Source organism: Tenrec ecaudatus, chromosome 10 (assembly GCF_050624435.1).
Source record: "Tenrec ecaudatus isolate mTenEca1 chromosome 10, mTenEca1.hap1, whole genome shotgun sequence".
Lineage (NCBI taxonomy): Eukaryota > Metazoa > Chordata > Mammalia > Afrosoricida > Tenrecidae > Tenrec > Tenrec ecaudatus.
This window is the reverse complement of record NC_134539.1, coordinates 142647528-142662764: the sequence shown is the minus strand read 5'-3', so window position 1 is coordinate 142662764 and position 15237 is coordinate 142647528. Positions and strand designations below refer to the sequence as shown.

Genomic DNA, 15237 nt, shown 5'->3' with positions numbered 1-15237 from the left:
CTATGAGTAGAGTTCACTCCAGGGGAGTGGATTTTATACATACATATATATGTGTGTACACACGCACATATAAAAATAAACTGCTATTGTTTGAAAACCTTACCTGCTACTGAATTTGGCCGTGGCATAAGATACAGTGGAATAGATTGTACTGATTGGGATAAAACAGTTTCCAAATTCCTCTCCGGAATTTTATTCAGACTGTAGGTGGAAGCCATCATGTTTTCATCTACTCGATATAAACAAGAGTCCATGCTGGATTTTTGAGACTGCCAAGGTTTTAAATTTCCTCCAGATCCTAATTCTTTACTGCTTTCCCCAACATATTTTGTGCGTTCCATGTTTTCAGAATAGCTTGTCAATGTGGCTGAAAAATAAAATGAAATACACGATTAGATAGTAATATAATTTTTTAAAAGACTGATTATAATTTTACCACCATCATAAAGTTTGAATAATTGAAACCATAAGGATATCATTTCTCATGTATGTATTTTAACTGTACTTAAGAGTTAAATTAATTCAGACCACATAATCACTAAAATTTTAAGATGGGAATTTATTTAGATTCATAACATAATAGGAACATGTTAAGTATAATAAAGTAATATCCAAATGAATGTTTATATTTTCTTTCAATTTGTAATGTTTATGGATATTAATACACATTAAAATTTTAAAAATAACTTTATTTGGGTCTCATACAACTCTTATCACAATCCATACATACATCAATTGTGTAAAGCACATTTGTACATTCGTTACTCTCTTCATTCTGAAACCATTTGATTTCCACTTAAGCCCCTGGCATCAGCTCCTCATTTTTTCCCTCCCTCCCTGCTCACTACAAACTACATACATTTTAACACACTAGTTCATGCCTTAATGTGCCAATATTCATTACAATCAGGGTACTTAGAGTTTTTATGCAAAATACACGAGCGTGGGTCAAAGAGGCCAACTATTAACAATACATGCTATCTCTCATTTTGAATTAGAACAATACTCCCTGTTTTCTTGTTCATGCCCTCTATTATTTTTCTAATGGGGTGCAAACATCTTTTTCTTTATTTAACACTATGCAGATATATAATATCTTATTCATGCTTTGGCCATCACACATGTGGAAAAATATTTGTCCTAGCTGATTTTTACTTTATTAATGTTTCTCGGCTGAATAGAACTTTTATATCCTTATGGCGTAGTGATCAACTATCTTTTTAAAAAATCATTTATTGGGAGCTCTTTCAGCTCTTATCACAAGCCATCCATCCATCCATTGTGTTAAGCACATCAAATGTCTTTTGGGTTATAATTAGAAAATTCTTCATTTTATAAAGAAACTTACGAGTATTTTCTTTGGATTTTTATGGTATCATATATTACACTACAAAAACTTAGTTTCTGATGACTCCCCAAGTTTTTTAGGTAAAAGAGAGAACACCCTCCTTTACCTCTACCTCCTCCTTTGAGGAGTCTGGTGATGTCTATGAAAATCTTTTCTAAAACAATGTTTTAAGATGAAATAGATAAGCCAGGAAGAGCTAATTATGTTAAAACACAGGAAGCAAAATATTAAAAAATTTGATACAATAATTTACAAGCTTTCTAAATAACACATTAAAATATAAAATGCAGTGGCAGCTTAATTACTGTGATTTCAAGATGGAGATAAGGGGAATGTGATTTTGTGGTGTCTTTTAAAAAATAATGCAATATGAAAATGTGAGATTTCTATTAGTGACAAAGTCACTAGGACAGCTAATTCCTTGTTACCTATATAAAAATTTAAATTTTGACTTTTAGATATGATACCAAGGGAAAAAAAAGTAACAGAAGACAAGAAAGTGGGACTTCATTATAATAAAAAATGTTTATTCATCAAATGACTTTACCAGCAAAGTGAAGATATCCTACAAATATTACAAACACTGATATTAGACCAAATATAATTCATCAAATTACTTTTCTTTTAAAACAATTAAAAATCAAATCCACTGCCTTTGAGATGATTCCAATTCATGCTGTTGTTGTTAGGTGTCATTGAGTTGGTTCCGACCCATAGCAACCCTGGGCACAACAGAACACCGTACCGCACAGTCCTGTGCCACCCTTGAAATTACTCCTACCCCTGAGACCACTGTTCCAAGTCAGAGTGATCTTCTGAGGCTCTTAAGTCTTTACAGGAGCAGATAGCCTCATTTCCCTCGCCAAGGCAATAGTAGGTCTGAACCCTTGATGTTAGCAGTAGCGAGTAGTCCGTTTACCTGACAGTGCCAGCAGGGCTCTTTATTATTTTCCTTTTAGATTTTATGACTTTTATGTTCCATTAAAAAAATCTTTGCCTAACTCAACGTCACTTAGAATTACATTGTCTATAATTTCTTCTAGATCTTTAATACCTTTGTGCTTAAGTTTAGGTATATGATTCATGATGAATTTTTGTATATGGATTGATACAAGAGAGGTTTGTGTGTTTTTAATGTGGATATGTATTTTACACCATTTATTGACATTATCCTTTTCTCATCGAAATGTTTTGTATCTTTGTCAAAATCAGTTGATGATATATATGTGTGTACATGTTTATGTTTGAACTATGTATTCTGTTCCATGATTTTACTGTACTTGGATCAATGATCAATGCCCATGGAAGTAGCCATCACAAATCAAATGCTCCCCAGGGAATGCTGAGGGTGGACTTTGGGGCCAGGGCATGGTACCCCAACAAACTGGGCTGGAAAACACTCCTAAAGGCCAACAAACAGTCCTTGAACTAACTACAGCTTTTCTTTCTTGCTGTGTTTTGTTTTGTGTTTGTTGTCAATGGTTTGATGTTGTTTTGTTGTATATTGTTGCGCGGTTCTGTTCTGTCTTGTTTTTGTGCATGTTATTATCTCTGCAGGTTTGCCTAAATAAGATAGGTTGGACGAACAATCTGGAGGAGAAAACAACGGGATTGACAGTTTGGCAGGGGGGGGGGGCATGGGAGAGGGAGAGGTGGGGGGAAAGGTAGTGGTGTTAACAAACCAAGGGACAAGGGAACAAGTGATCCAAATCGGTAGTGAGGAGGGTGTGGGAGGCCTGGTAGGGCATGATCAAAGGTAATGTAACCAAGAGGAACTGCTGAAACCCTGGTGGGGACGAAGCATGATAGTGGGACAGGAGGAAAGCCAAGGGAAATAGAGGAAAGAACTGGGAGGCAAAGGGCATTTATAGAGGTCTAGATAAAGACATGTACATATGAGATATGAAAATACATTTATATATGAGGATGGGGAAATAGATCTATGTGCCTATATTTATAGGTTTAGTATTAAGGTAGCAGAAGGACACTGGGCCTCCACTCAAGTACTCCCTCAATGCAAGAATACTCTCTTCTATTAAACTGGCATTCTATGATGCTCACTTTCCCGACAGAACCACTGAAGACAAAGCAGGGAATAAGCAAATTAGGTGAAGAAAGCTGATGGTGCCTAGCTATCAAAAGATATAGTGTCTGGGGTCTTAAAGGCTTGAGGATAAACAAGCAGCCATCTAGCTCAGAAGCAACAAAGCCCACCTGGAAGAAGCACACAGCCTGTGTGTTCACGAGGTACCGAAGGGATCAGTTTTCAGGCATCAAAGAACAAAAATTCATTTCATTGTATGCTCATCTCCATGATACGATCGCTGAAGACAAATGGGTGCATAAGCAAATGTGGCGAAGAAAGCTGATGGTGCCCGGCTATCAAAAGATATAGTGTGTGTGGTCTTAAAGGCAAACAAGCGGCCATCTAGCTAAGAAACAACAAAGCCCATATGGAAGGAGCACACAGCCTGTGTGATCACGAGGTGTCCAAGGGACCAGGTATCAGGCATCATCAAAACAAAAAGTTTTACCAAAGTGAGTGAGGCGGGGAGTGCCGAGTGGAGAGCCAAACCCCATATGTAGGCCTCTGGACATCCCCTTACAGAAGGGTATCAGGGAGGAGACGAGCCAGTCAGGGCGCGATGTAGCAATGATGAAAAATACAACTTTCCTCTAGTTCCTAACGCTTCACCACACACACAATCATGATCCCAATTCTACCTTGCAAGTCTGGCTAGACCAGAGGATGTACACTGGTACAGATAGGAACTGGAAACACAGGGAATCTAGGGCGGATGATCCCTTCAAGACCAGTGGTGTGAGTGGCAATACTGGGAGGGTAGAAGGAGAGTGGGTTGGAAAGGGGGAACCTATTACAAAGATCTACATGTGACCTCCTCCCTGGGGGATGGACAACAGAAAAAGTGGGTGAAGGGAGACGTCAGACAGGGCAAGAGATGACAAAATAATATTTTATGAATTATCAAGGGTTCATGAGGGAGGGCGAGTAGGGAGGGAGGGGAAAATGAGAAGCTGATGCCAGGGGCTTAGGTGGAGAGCAAATGTTTTGAGAATGATTAGGGCAATGAATGTACAAATGTGCTTTATACAATTGAAGAATGTATGGATGGTGATAAGAGTTGTATGAGCCCCTAATAAAATGATTTAAAAAAATCAAATGCTGTATTACACTGATCAAATGTGCTGCAAATTATCTCTTTAAACTTTTAAAAAGCTGCCAGATAGGGCAAGATATGACAAAATAATAATTTATAAATTATCAAGGGCTCATGAGGGAGGGGGGAGCGGAGAGGGAGGGGGGAAAAGAGGACTTGATGCAAAGGGCTTAAGTGGAGAGCAAATGCTTTGAAAATGATTAGGGCAAAGAATGTATAGATGTGCTTTATACAATTGATGTGGGCAAAGAATGTATAGATGTGCTTTATACAATTGATGTATGTATGGATTGTGATAAGAGTTGTATGAGTCCCTAATAAAATGTTAAAAAAAAACTTTTAAAAAGCAAAGATGTTACTTTGATGACTAATGATAGCTTGACTCAAGTCAAGACTTTTGAAAAGCTTCATGTAAGAACTAGACAATAAAAAGGAACACAGAAGAACAGGTACACCTGAATTACTGTGCTGGCTAAAAACATTGAAAATCCCATGCATTGCCAAAAGAATGAACAAATTAGTTTTAGAAGCAATTACAACCCGAATGCTCCTTAGAAGTGAAGATGGTGACAAATATAAATTCATTTTCCGCTAGACATAAATCTATCTTTATCTGTTTTTTTCTAGACCCAATTATTCTCAGATGAAATTAAAAACAGTGGGAAAACACTGAGTATCAAGTAGCTCTATTGTTTGATATTGTCTGTTTTCCTTCCTTAATATAGAAAAAAATCCTACTTTATTAGAAACTGTGGCTTATGTGGCTTGTCCTTGTCACAGGCTAGGAAGAGATCATATAAAGAGATATGAATTCACTTTTTGTGAATGGGTATGCACAAATTTTTGAGTTTGACTGAAGCATAATTTACATACCATTTTGGGTATGGATGTCCTCAATTAATTTTCTTTAGTCAATTTATGTAGTTGTTCAATGCTATCGAGTCAGTTCCAACTCACTGTGACACTACATAAGACAGAACACTGCCCAGTCCTGTGCTTGAGCCCACTGTTGCAATCACTATGTCGATCCATCTTGTCAAGGGGCTTCCTTTTTTATTTTGCTGTCCAAGCACAATGTCTTTATCGCTCCTGATAACAAGTTTAATGTATGGTAGACCAAGTCTCACCATCTTTGTTTCTAAGGTGCATTCTGGATGTACTTCTTCCAATACAGATTTGTTTGTTCTTTTGGCAGTTCATGGTCCTTTCAATATTCGCCAGCATTGCAATGTTAATGCATGAATTCTTCAGTCTTCCTTTTCCAATGTCTAACTTTCACATGCATTTGAAGCAATTGAAAACATCACGGCTTGGATTAGGCATACCTTAGTCCTCAAAGTAACCATCCTTGCTTTTCAAAACTTTAAAGAGGTCTTATGCAGCAGATTTACTTAATAGTCCTCATTTGATCTCTTGACTGGTGCTTCTCGGAGCAATCATTGTGGATCCAAGCAAGACAGTATATTAGGTCAATTATGCAGTAGAAATGCTCTCTTTTGGGTCCCTGATCATTTTAATGGGCAAAGTGTCTAGATTTCATAGATAAACATGCCTGCTGGTTCACAGGAGAAAAAAGTAGCAGACCGACTGCAAAGATTACAGCCTTGAAAACCCTATGGAGCAATTTACTCTGTCTGACTCAACTACAACGGGTTTGATTTGGTTTAGTAATTAGTGAGGTGGGAAGGACGATAGCACAATAACTGAAAAACATTAGTGGAAGAGAAATCTATATCTATATATATTCATATTTTTCAAAATGGGTTAAGAAAAATATAAAAAACTCAAATTATCTAATGTTCAGTACATGACTCACAAGGGATGAATTTCTTAATGTGAAAACTTGGAGCACACAAAAACTCATGAAATTTTGCTGAGACATATATTAATAAACAAAGCGGTTTGACTAGATGCTTGTAATTCTGATTCTTAGTAATACAAAATATTAATCAATCCCAAACTGATTGCTATCAAGTGGATTCTAACTCATAGCGACCCTCTTCCTGGTTTCTGAAGTTGCACATCTTTCCAGGAGCAGGCAGCCTTCTCTTTCTCCGCAGACACACTGGCAGGCTGAAACCCCTGACTTGTGGTTAGCAGCCCAATGCTTGCCTCCCAAACCACCAGAAATCCTTATATGAAAATTTAGGAAAGCATAATTAATTACTGTGCAATGGACATGGCCTGAAACACTTGACTGGCATAGGGCCTTAGCGTTGTAAGAGTGTAGGACTGAAAACCAAATCTGACAGTGGACTCAGGACCTACAGAAAAATCCCAAATGCCAATTGAGTTTTCTAAAAAATGAGAAGATGGAGGCTCACGATTTTCAAATTTTATACTTTATTTTGCAAGGTATTCATTTATAAGAACAGAATTTTGGAAATTAATCAAAAGAAAACAGGATCCTATTTTTAATTTTCAGAACATATAAACATTTACTCTGAACTTTCACCAAAGTGTGAAGCTTCCCTTTTGAAAAGCAACTACTTGTAAACAGATTTTGTGTAATCTGTCAGCACCACTCCTGCTTGGGGGAACATATTTCTAAAGCTATTTTTATGCATGGCAATATAGATGATATTCAGTCACAGAGACTCTAATAATATCTATCAACAGAGGAAAACAAGATGAAGTCTGGCTAAAAATTATGTCATTTTGCCAAAATTAATCATAAAGAGGGCTTAAATGAATAAAATTAGACAATGGAAAATTCTAATAATCTATTATTCACCAAAAAAATCTAATAAAATTCCAACTGTCACTCTGAACCAACAAAAGGAATTGTATCATGTCAGCCTTAAGCTTTCCTTCCTGTTAGAAACATTTATCAAGCACCTACTATGTTTTTCATTTTTCAGGCACGAGGTTATCATTAGTCTTTTAATTTGAGGCAAAATTCTCATAGGACAGCCCTTACTACTCTTAAGAATGAGCAAATGAGTTGTCGTGATAAAAAAAAAAAAGTCCTTGACAGAAATTTCTAGATCCCCCCGTCTCCAATCCAGTTTTCAGTTTTCTTAAATCTTCTTCCTAATATGCCCACAGCCAACCTGTGTCCTTTAAGAAAACCTAACAACAAAATGACCCTTTTGGAAATCCCAAACAACTACTGTCATAACCTTTGGAGCTGACCTCTCTGCCTTGAATTTAAGTGGTCTAGCAAATCACTTCAGAACTTACTGTTTTGATTGGCTTTGCTCTCTGGATTACATTGGTAAAAATCCAAGACTTGGATTAATTCCAATCAAATTGCAAATCATGTCTTCATTAACTTTTATCTTGCTTAAAAGACAGATGGAGAGAACAACTCTTTAAGCTGGCTGATCTGAAATGTCCCTTCTTTGAGACTAAGATAATGTATTACTGGGAGAACTTGTGTGATCTGTTGATCGGAGACCTGCTTAAATGTGCTTTGTTTGGAAAAAACTTGTACATGTATGATGTGGAACCCTACTAGCAATACTTTCTCTTACCCTTGTATTGGGTATTATTAACTCAACTCTGTAAGCCTGAATCCCAGAGGGAGAAAGGGAAAATTGCCATTAATTTTGTCTATCCATATATAAATATAAAAACTCATATATGCAGTATTACAAAACACTCTCTCATCTTAGATGATTGAACACTCACTCTCTATTATTTTCTAGCCTAAATATTCACATAGATTTGGCATATAACAATACTTTTTGGGGTCTAGAGTTAGCTAACCTTCACTACTTGTAATTAAAAAAATCATTTTCTACTTTTCTTTCTTCTACCCCATTTCATATAAAACCAGCCCCAGACTATGACATAAATAGGACAAAAGAATACCTAGAAAAAACATTTAACTTTTAGAGAGAAGCCCTTCTTTACTAGGTTTTTTATTTCTAGCTGTACACAGTTTTGCCATCGTCTCTGACACAAATTATTAAAAGGCATTTACTTCATAAACTCTTTATCAAAGAAGCATTTTTTGAAGTTTTGTAAACACCAACGGAAGCTCAAAATGCATATCATATACTTAGTCTTCATCACTGGTGAAGCTGAGAAACCTTTTTCCTCTTATTATTTTATATCTGCATACCTAAAGAACGTGAAGAGCAGTTAGAACACAGTGTCTCAAGAAGCAACTAACACCCTCACAACTGTTCTCCTGTCAAGTCAGAAAGCATTAGTACAAAGTATTACTTTGTATACTTTAGAAGAGTTATTTTAAAAGAGTGAGATTTACTCAAAATTTTGAGTATGTTCCATTTCCCTTTCTGTCTGCATCTGATGGGCTCCCAAAACTCGTTACAAGACTACAAACAGACCCCCAAATAAATCAAGTTAATATTTCAATCTTGACTCTTCTTTCTGGTTGTGTAAAGCTCTCTACTATACCAGTAAGGAACACAAGCGTTTTATGAACCACTTTTGTGGTAGAAAAGATGATGTCTGTGAACTTGAGATAGGCCTTTCATTTTGTTTATCTTTGTTGCTCTCTAAGCATCACAAAACAGAAAGTTTTTATATACACCTGAATTCAAAAGCAGAATTTTAAAAAACGTTAGGCTATTTTAAAACAAAAAGTGTACAAAATTATTAATATAAGAATAAATTTACCAATGATGCCGCTATCTCTGCTTTCCAGGGTGGAGGTGGGACTAGTGACAGCCCCATAGCTGCAGTCCTTGGCCGATGCACTTGTACTGGCCGGTGGGAGGGTGGAACAGGGGCTGTTAGCTGGTGGAGAGGCAGTGCTGCTAGTCAGGGTGGAACAGGGACTTATCCGTTGGGTGATTGCTGAGGTCTGAAACATTGGAATAAAAAACAGAAAAGATAAAGTGATCAGTTGCATATATACCTTGTTGGGCAAAAGATGAACTAATCTGCTGGCAAAGCTTTTACATATATTAGGCTTTCTAGGATATGTGCTTCTGAATTCTACCTTTAGGGCAATGTAATGAACTTAACATGAACAGAAACTGTGACCAGTTTTTATGTGAAATTTTCAGCAAAGTGTAGTCTTCATTATTTCCATGTACTAATGAGATAAAATAATTTTTTAAAGACAGGCTTTCCCTGCTATTTCTAATCAAGCATGCTTAGAACTTTGTCTTATCAATACTTTTGGGGGTGAAGAAAATATATACCATATATACTCGTGTATAAGCTGAGTTTTCCAGCAATATTTTAATGCATCTTTTGTGGTAAACTTAGGTGCCTTGACTGATATTTGGTTGGCTTATATTTGAGTATACAGATACTCATTTTACACACATACATATATGAAACTGCTCACAGCTCACAGACAATAAATGAAAACAGGAGAAAATGCCTTATAAAAGTTAGCTTTATAAAGTCAACAATACTAATTTCATACAAAACTGAGTAATTCTCATATAGATAATTATATACTAAGATTACTTTGTATCCTGTATAATTCTTACATAGAAAGGAACCTCCCTTCTAAGTTTTTGATGGAGAGAAATGAAAAAAAAAGAGGAATTAGGTTTACCTTGTTTAATTAAAAAAAATCCCCTTTTCTGTAGTTCTTTCTATCCATAATTGAAATGAATAGAGAGGTATTCTCCCCCAAACAGTGAAGAATTGATATATTTCTCAAAATAGTAAGTGATCCCTAACCAAATTACATAAAGGAGCACTAATGATAAATTCAACATATTAAGCTGCATATCTCAACTTCTTTATATAGTTTCTTATTATGTCTGCTAAAATTGAAGATTTACCTTAAGAACCATATATACTTGAGTGTAAGCTGAGTTTTCAGCACATTTTTAATGCAGTTTTTGTGATAGAATTTGGTGCCTCGGCAGATATGCGGGTTGGCTTATACTCGAGTATATACAGTAACTTGACTGGAGGATGCGTTGATCACTAGAAATAAGGGCACTAAGGCTTTTTCACTTAGCCTTAAGTGATTTCCAGGTGCAATCTCTTTATTTAATCATCTATGCTGGATTCAGGTTTTGATTTTAATTGAAATGCTCTAAGGAGACTAAGAAATACAATCATGGAGAGCAAATGTTTTGAGAATGATGAGGGTAATGAATGTACAAATGTGCTTTACACAATTGATGTATGTATGGATTGTGATAAGAGTTTTATGAACCCCAATAAAATGATTTAAAAAAAGAATAAATACATTTGAATAAACCAAGCACAAGTGACAGTCTTAAAAGTCTGAAGTCATCCTACTTTACTGTCCCTGTCTTCTCATCCTTGATCTTGTGGCAAATATTGTTCTTTTGGTCTTGATCATCTTAAGGAACACATATTTAATTTTCTTTCTTTCTTAGTTGGGGCTTTTACAGCTCTTAAAACAATCAATACATCAATTGTATCAAACAAATTTGCACATATATTTGCCATCATCATTTTCAAAACTTTTTTTTTCTAGTTGAGCCCTTGGTATCAGCTTCTCTTTTCCCCCTCTCTCCCACACCCTCTCACCTTTGGGAAGCCTTGATAAATTAGAAGTTATTATTTTCTTATCTTACACCATTCGCTGTCTCACTTCACCCACATTTCTGTTGTTCGTCCCCCTGGGGGTGGGTTAGATTATACTTCAATCATTGTAGTCGATTCCCTATTTCTCCCCCACCTTCCCCCTACCCTCATGGTATCACTACTCCTATTACTATTCCTGAGGGGTTCATCAGTCCTGGATTCCATGTGTTGAGAACTCCTATCTGTACTAGTGTACATACTCTGGTCTAGTCTGGGGTCATGATGGTGGGTGGTGGTGGTGGGGTAGCCATTAAAGAACTAGAGGAATGTTGTGTGTTTCATCGTTATACCGCACTCTGGCTGGCTCGCCCCCTCCTTGTGACCCTTCTGTGAGGGATGTCCAATTGTCTACAGATGGGCATTGGGTCTCCACTCTGACTCCCATCATGTGCACTGATATGATTGCTTTGAGTTTTCTGATCCCTGATACTTGATCCCATTGATACCTTATGATCACATAGGTTGGTGTGCTTCTTCCTTGTGGGCTTTGGTATTTCCCTAGTAGAGGACTGCTTGTTTAACTTCAGGCCTTTAAGACCCCAGATACTATATTATTTAATAACCAGGCACTATCAGCTTTCTTCATCACATTTACTTATGCACCTATTTTGACTTCAGCAATAGGGTCAAGGAGGTGAACATCACAGTTTTAGGACAGTGTTCTTGCATTGAGGGAGTACTTGAGTAGAGACCCAATGTCTGTCAGCTATCTTAACACTTAACATTTAAATATATGTACATAGACCTATATCCCTATTGTTATATATGAATATATTTACATATGTACATGCCTATGTACCTCTGTACATACCTCTGTAAATGTCTTTGCCTCCTAGTTCTTTCTTCTATTTCTTTTTACTTTCCTCCTGTCCCACTATCAATGTGCAACCTTCACTTGGCTCTCAGTAATTTCTTTGGCTACATTGCAATTGATCAGACCCCACCAGGAGTTCTACACTCTCCTTGCCATCAGTGTGAGATCTCTTGCTGTTCCCTTGTGCCTGGGTTTATTGTCACCCCCCTCACGTTCTCCCACCTCTTCTCCCATGTCCCCCAAGAGCCATAGGCACTGTTGTTTTCTCCTCAGGACTGTTCATCCTTCCTATCTTATATGGATATACATGAGAAGAAAAAAAAGCCTATAAATAGTTCCAGGTCTGTCTGCCAACCCTTATGAATGTTTTCCATCGGGTCTGATGATGTGCCAAGGCCTGTCCACCGATTCCAAAGCCTATTTTCGGGATTCCTTGGGGGATTTTGTTGCCTTGCTACCCTTGCTGCTCTCTGTTGTGCTCCATTTATGTTTTGCCTCAGTATATGTATATGTGTGTGTAAGATCGGGCACAATTCCCAAAATGTGTCTTCAGTCCTGTCCTCCGTAGTGCTGTGGGTCAGTAAGGGGCATCATGTCTCATGGTGGGGCCGGCTCTACAGTCTTCTCTGTGTAGTGGCTAAGGAGCACATATTTCGTAAGGGTTACTGTGTGTTGTATAGTCCTGTTTGGCTGAAAGGTGGCCGTTGGGAGTACCTTCAGAAAGTTGTTTCAGGGCAACAGATCTCAGGGGTTCTTCTAGACTCTTTCAAGCTAGTAAGTCTGGTCTTAATTTATTCTATTTTTTTTGAGTTCTATTCCATATTTGCACCCATTTTCATCAAGAATGGATGGTCCTAGTCAGAGTGCTTGGTTGCTAGCACCATCTAGTGCTTCTTGTCTTAGGTGAGAGGACAATGTGGTTCATGCTGGGCCATTAGTTCTTTGGACTAATGACATCCTGACTCTTCCTTCTCCATTGCTCCAGGTGGGAAGAGACCAATAACTACATTAGGATGACATGCTTTTTAGATACCAGATGCTACTCACTAAACTAGGATCTAGAACATTATCTTTATGAACTGTGTTTTTCTAAATAAACTAGATGTCCCCCTAGACTACGGTCTTTAGGGGGTTTTTCTTAAGAATGCAATAAACCCCAAATTTATATGAATTTCTCTTCTATTATATAACTTTTCTCCAGAAAGAGAGGTTTCAATTTATTTTGTAATTGCTCTTGTTTTTACAAAACATTCCTGTATCAGAGCAATGACACTGACTCTAATAGTCTATAGTAACGTCACCTATAGAATGTAAAAAACTAAGGAAAATAAGCCTCGCTGTTCCCTCCCCCATCCCACTAACAAATGATATACTAAACCCTACCCTAGACTTACTAATTAGGATTCTTCAATTTAGAAATTTGGTATGATAATTCCCGTATACTCCAGTGTGCACTGCCTCGTTTAAGAAACATGAAAAAAAGAACCATACTCATGTCTTTTGTAATACATATATGAATAGCCATCCCATGTTAAAAAATGCTATTTTGTATGGATTTGTAATAATTCATCTTGCCCAAGGGTTATCTTCTTTTTGCTGATTCTCTGCTTTACCAAACATGATGTTCTTTTCTAGACCCTGGTTTCTCCTGAAAATATGTCCAAAGTACTATAGGATCTTCCAAAACATACCAGCCTTCCTATGCTGTATGTTGTTTAAACTGATGGTACTGTGCATGATTCCAAGTGGGTTTCCAGGGCCTATGTTGGAATATGGCATAATTCCAAGAAAATTACTAAACAATTACATATTCAAAAATTTTTTTATTCTCCCCCTCAAAAAGCTATCATTTAGCTCTTATGGTCAATATTGTGAGAATAGTACAGGACTAGGTAGTGTTTTGTTGTACATAGGGTTTCTATGAATCAGAACTGACTTGATGGCACCTAATAACAACAAAAACATGCTATATTTGTTACATGCTTTATAGTTTAAATATACTAATTAGAAAAAAACTTACCAATTTGATAAGAAATGTAACATTTCCTCATTTAAGAAATATAAAAATAAATTATTAACATAATTTCTCCCAAATTAGAGTTGAAGCTTATGTGCACATGTTGGATTTTATACTTTTTATTTATATGGCATTTTACAGCTTACAAGTATTTTTTTTTTAAGTTAGTTCAAGGATCGTTTGTTGGCCTTTAGGAATGTTTTCCAGTCCAGTCTGTTGGGGCACCACACCCTGGCCCCAAAGTCCACTTTCAGCATTCCCTGGGGACCTTGCCGCTTCAGTCCCTTGCTGTTCCGCTGCACTCCCCCAGTGCTCTGCCTCGGTGTGGTGGGATCAGGTTGGGCACTTACAAGTATTTTTATAGTCACTTTTTAATCATCCTCACAACAACGATGTCAAGTGTTATAATGAACAGTATGCTAAAGCTGCTAGGAACATGAGTTATAAAAGTGGATTGTCCGGAGCTGCTCATGGTTGCAGCCCACTGTATCAAACCATTTTGCTTAGGGTCTTCTTTTTAAAATTTTTGGCAGGGCACTCTACCAATTATGATGTTTTTCAGGAACTGGTCCCTGTGATGACATGTCCAAAGTATGTGAAGTACCACCATCCCTTCTAAGGACCATTCTTGGTTGTACTTCTTCAAACAGATTTATTTGCTCTGACAATCCAGGGTATATTTACTATTCTTTGCCAATACCATAATTCAAATACATGGATTATACTGCAGTCTTCCTTATTTATTGTCCAGCTTTCGAATCCATATGAAGGTGAATGAAAAGACTACGACTTGGGTCAGATACACCTTTAGTCTTCAAAGTAACATCTTTACTTTTTAACACTTGAAGTACGGAGATTTTTTTGCACTATATCATTTGATTCCGACTGCTGTTTCCATAGGCATTGAATATAGATCCAACTAAAATGAAATTCTTGACAATGACAGGTAGCCGGATAAGGGGTTGGTCTTCTCCATGGCTAGTGGCTCCCTACAAGAAGTTGAAAAATGATAAAGGCTAAAGGGCATGGGCCAATTCAGGCCCCAAGCCAGGGCAGGTGGTATGCCTAGGTGGGCAGTACACCTGGGTGGGCCACAATCTAGCCCAGGTGGGCTTAATTCAGCCAATGGGTCGAGACCACCACCCTTTTTCCAGCTGCTCTTCGTGGTTCCCAGTGGCCATGCCGCGGTCTCCATACCCTCATCCCCTGTCCCCTTCAGCCCACCACGTGAGTGTGAAGTGCCATGAGGGTGCTTGTGTTCAGTTACTATAAAGCCTGAAACTTCTATCCTTTATAAAAACCCATTTAGATCACAAATTGGGCTTCTGAGTGCTTTCTTGTGCAAAGCCAAGGAACGAGTTATTTCTCACCCAAGAAATCT

The 15237-nt window shown here is 37.4% G+C and overlaps 1 protein-coding gene across 9 annotated transcripts in view; it reads right to left on the bottom strand.

Annotated features, from left to right (window-relative positions):
• The window catches only part of TANC2 (tetratricopeptide repeat, ankyrin repeat and coiled-coil containing 2), a 364118-nt gene that overhangs the window by 160956 nt on the left and 187925 nt on the right, over nt 1-15237 (bottom strand). For all 9 annotated transcript variants that reach the window (XM_075562035.1, XM_075562037.1, XM_075562040.1 and 6 more), the window contains 2 exons: nt 9118-9304; nt 104-367 (listed from right to left, as the gene is read on the bottom strand). In XM_075562035.1, the coding sequence (XP_075418150.1) occupies nt 104-367; nt 9118-9304 (451 nt within the window). The remainder of the gene's footprint in view (nt 1-103; nt 368-9117; nt 9305-15237) is intronic.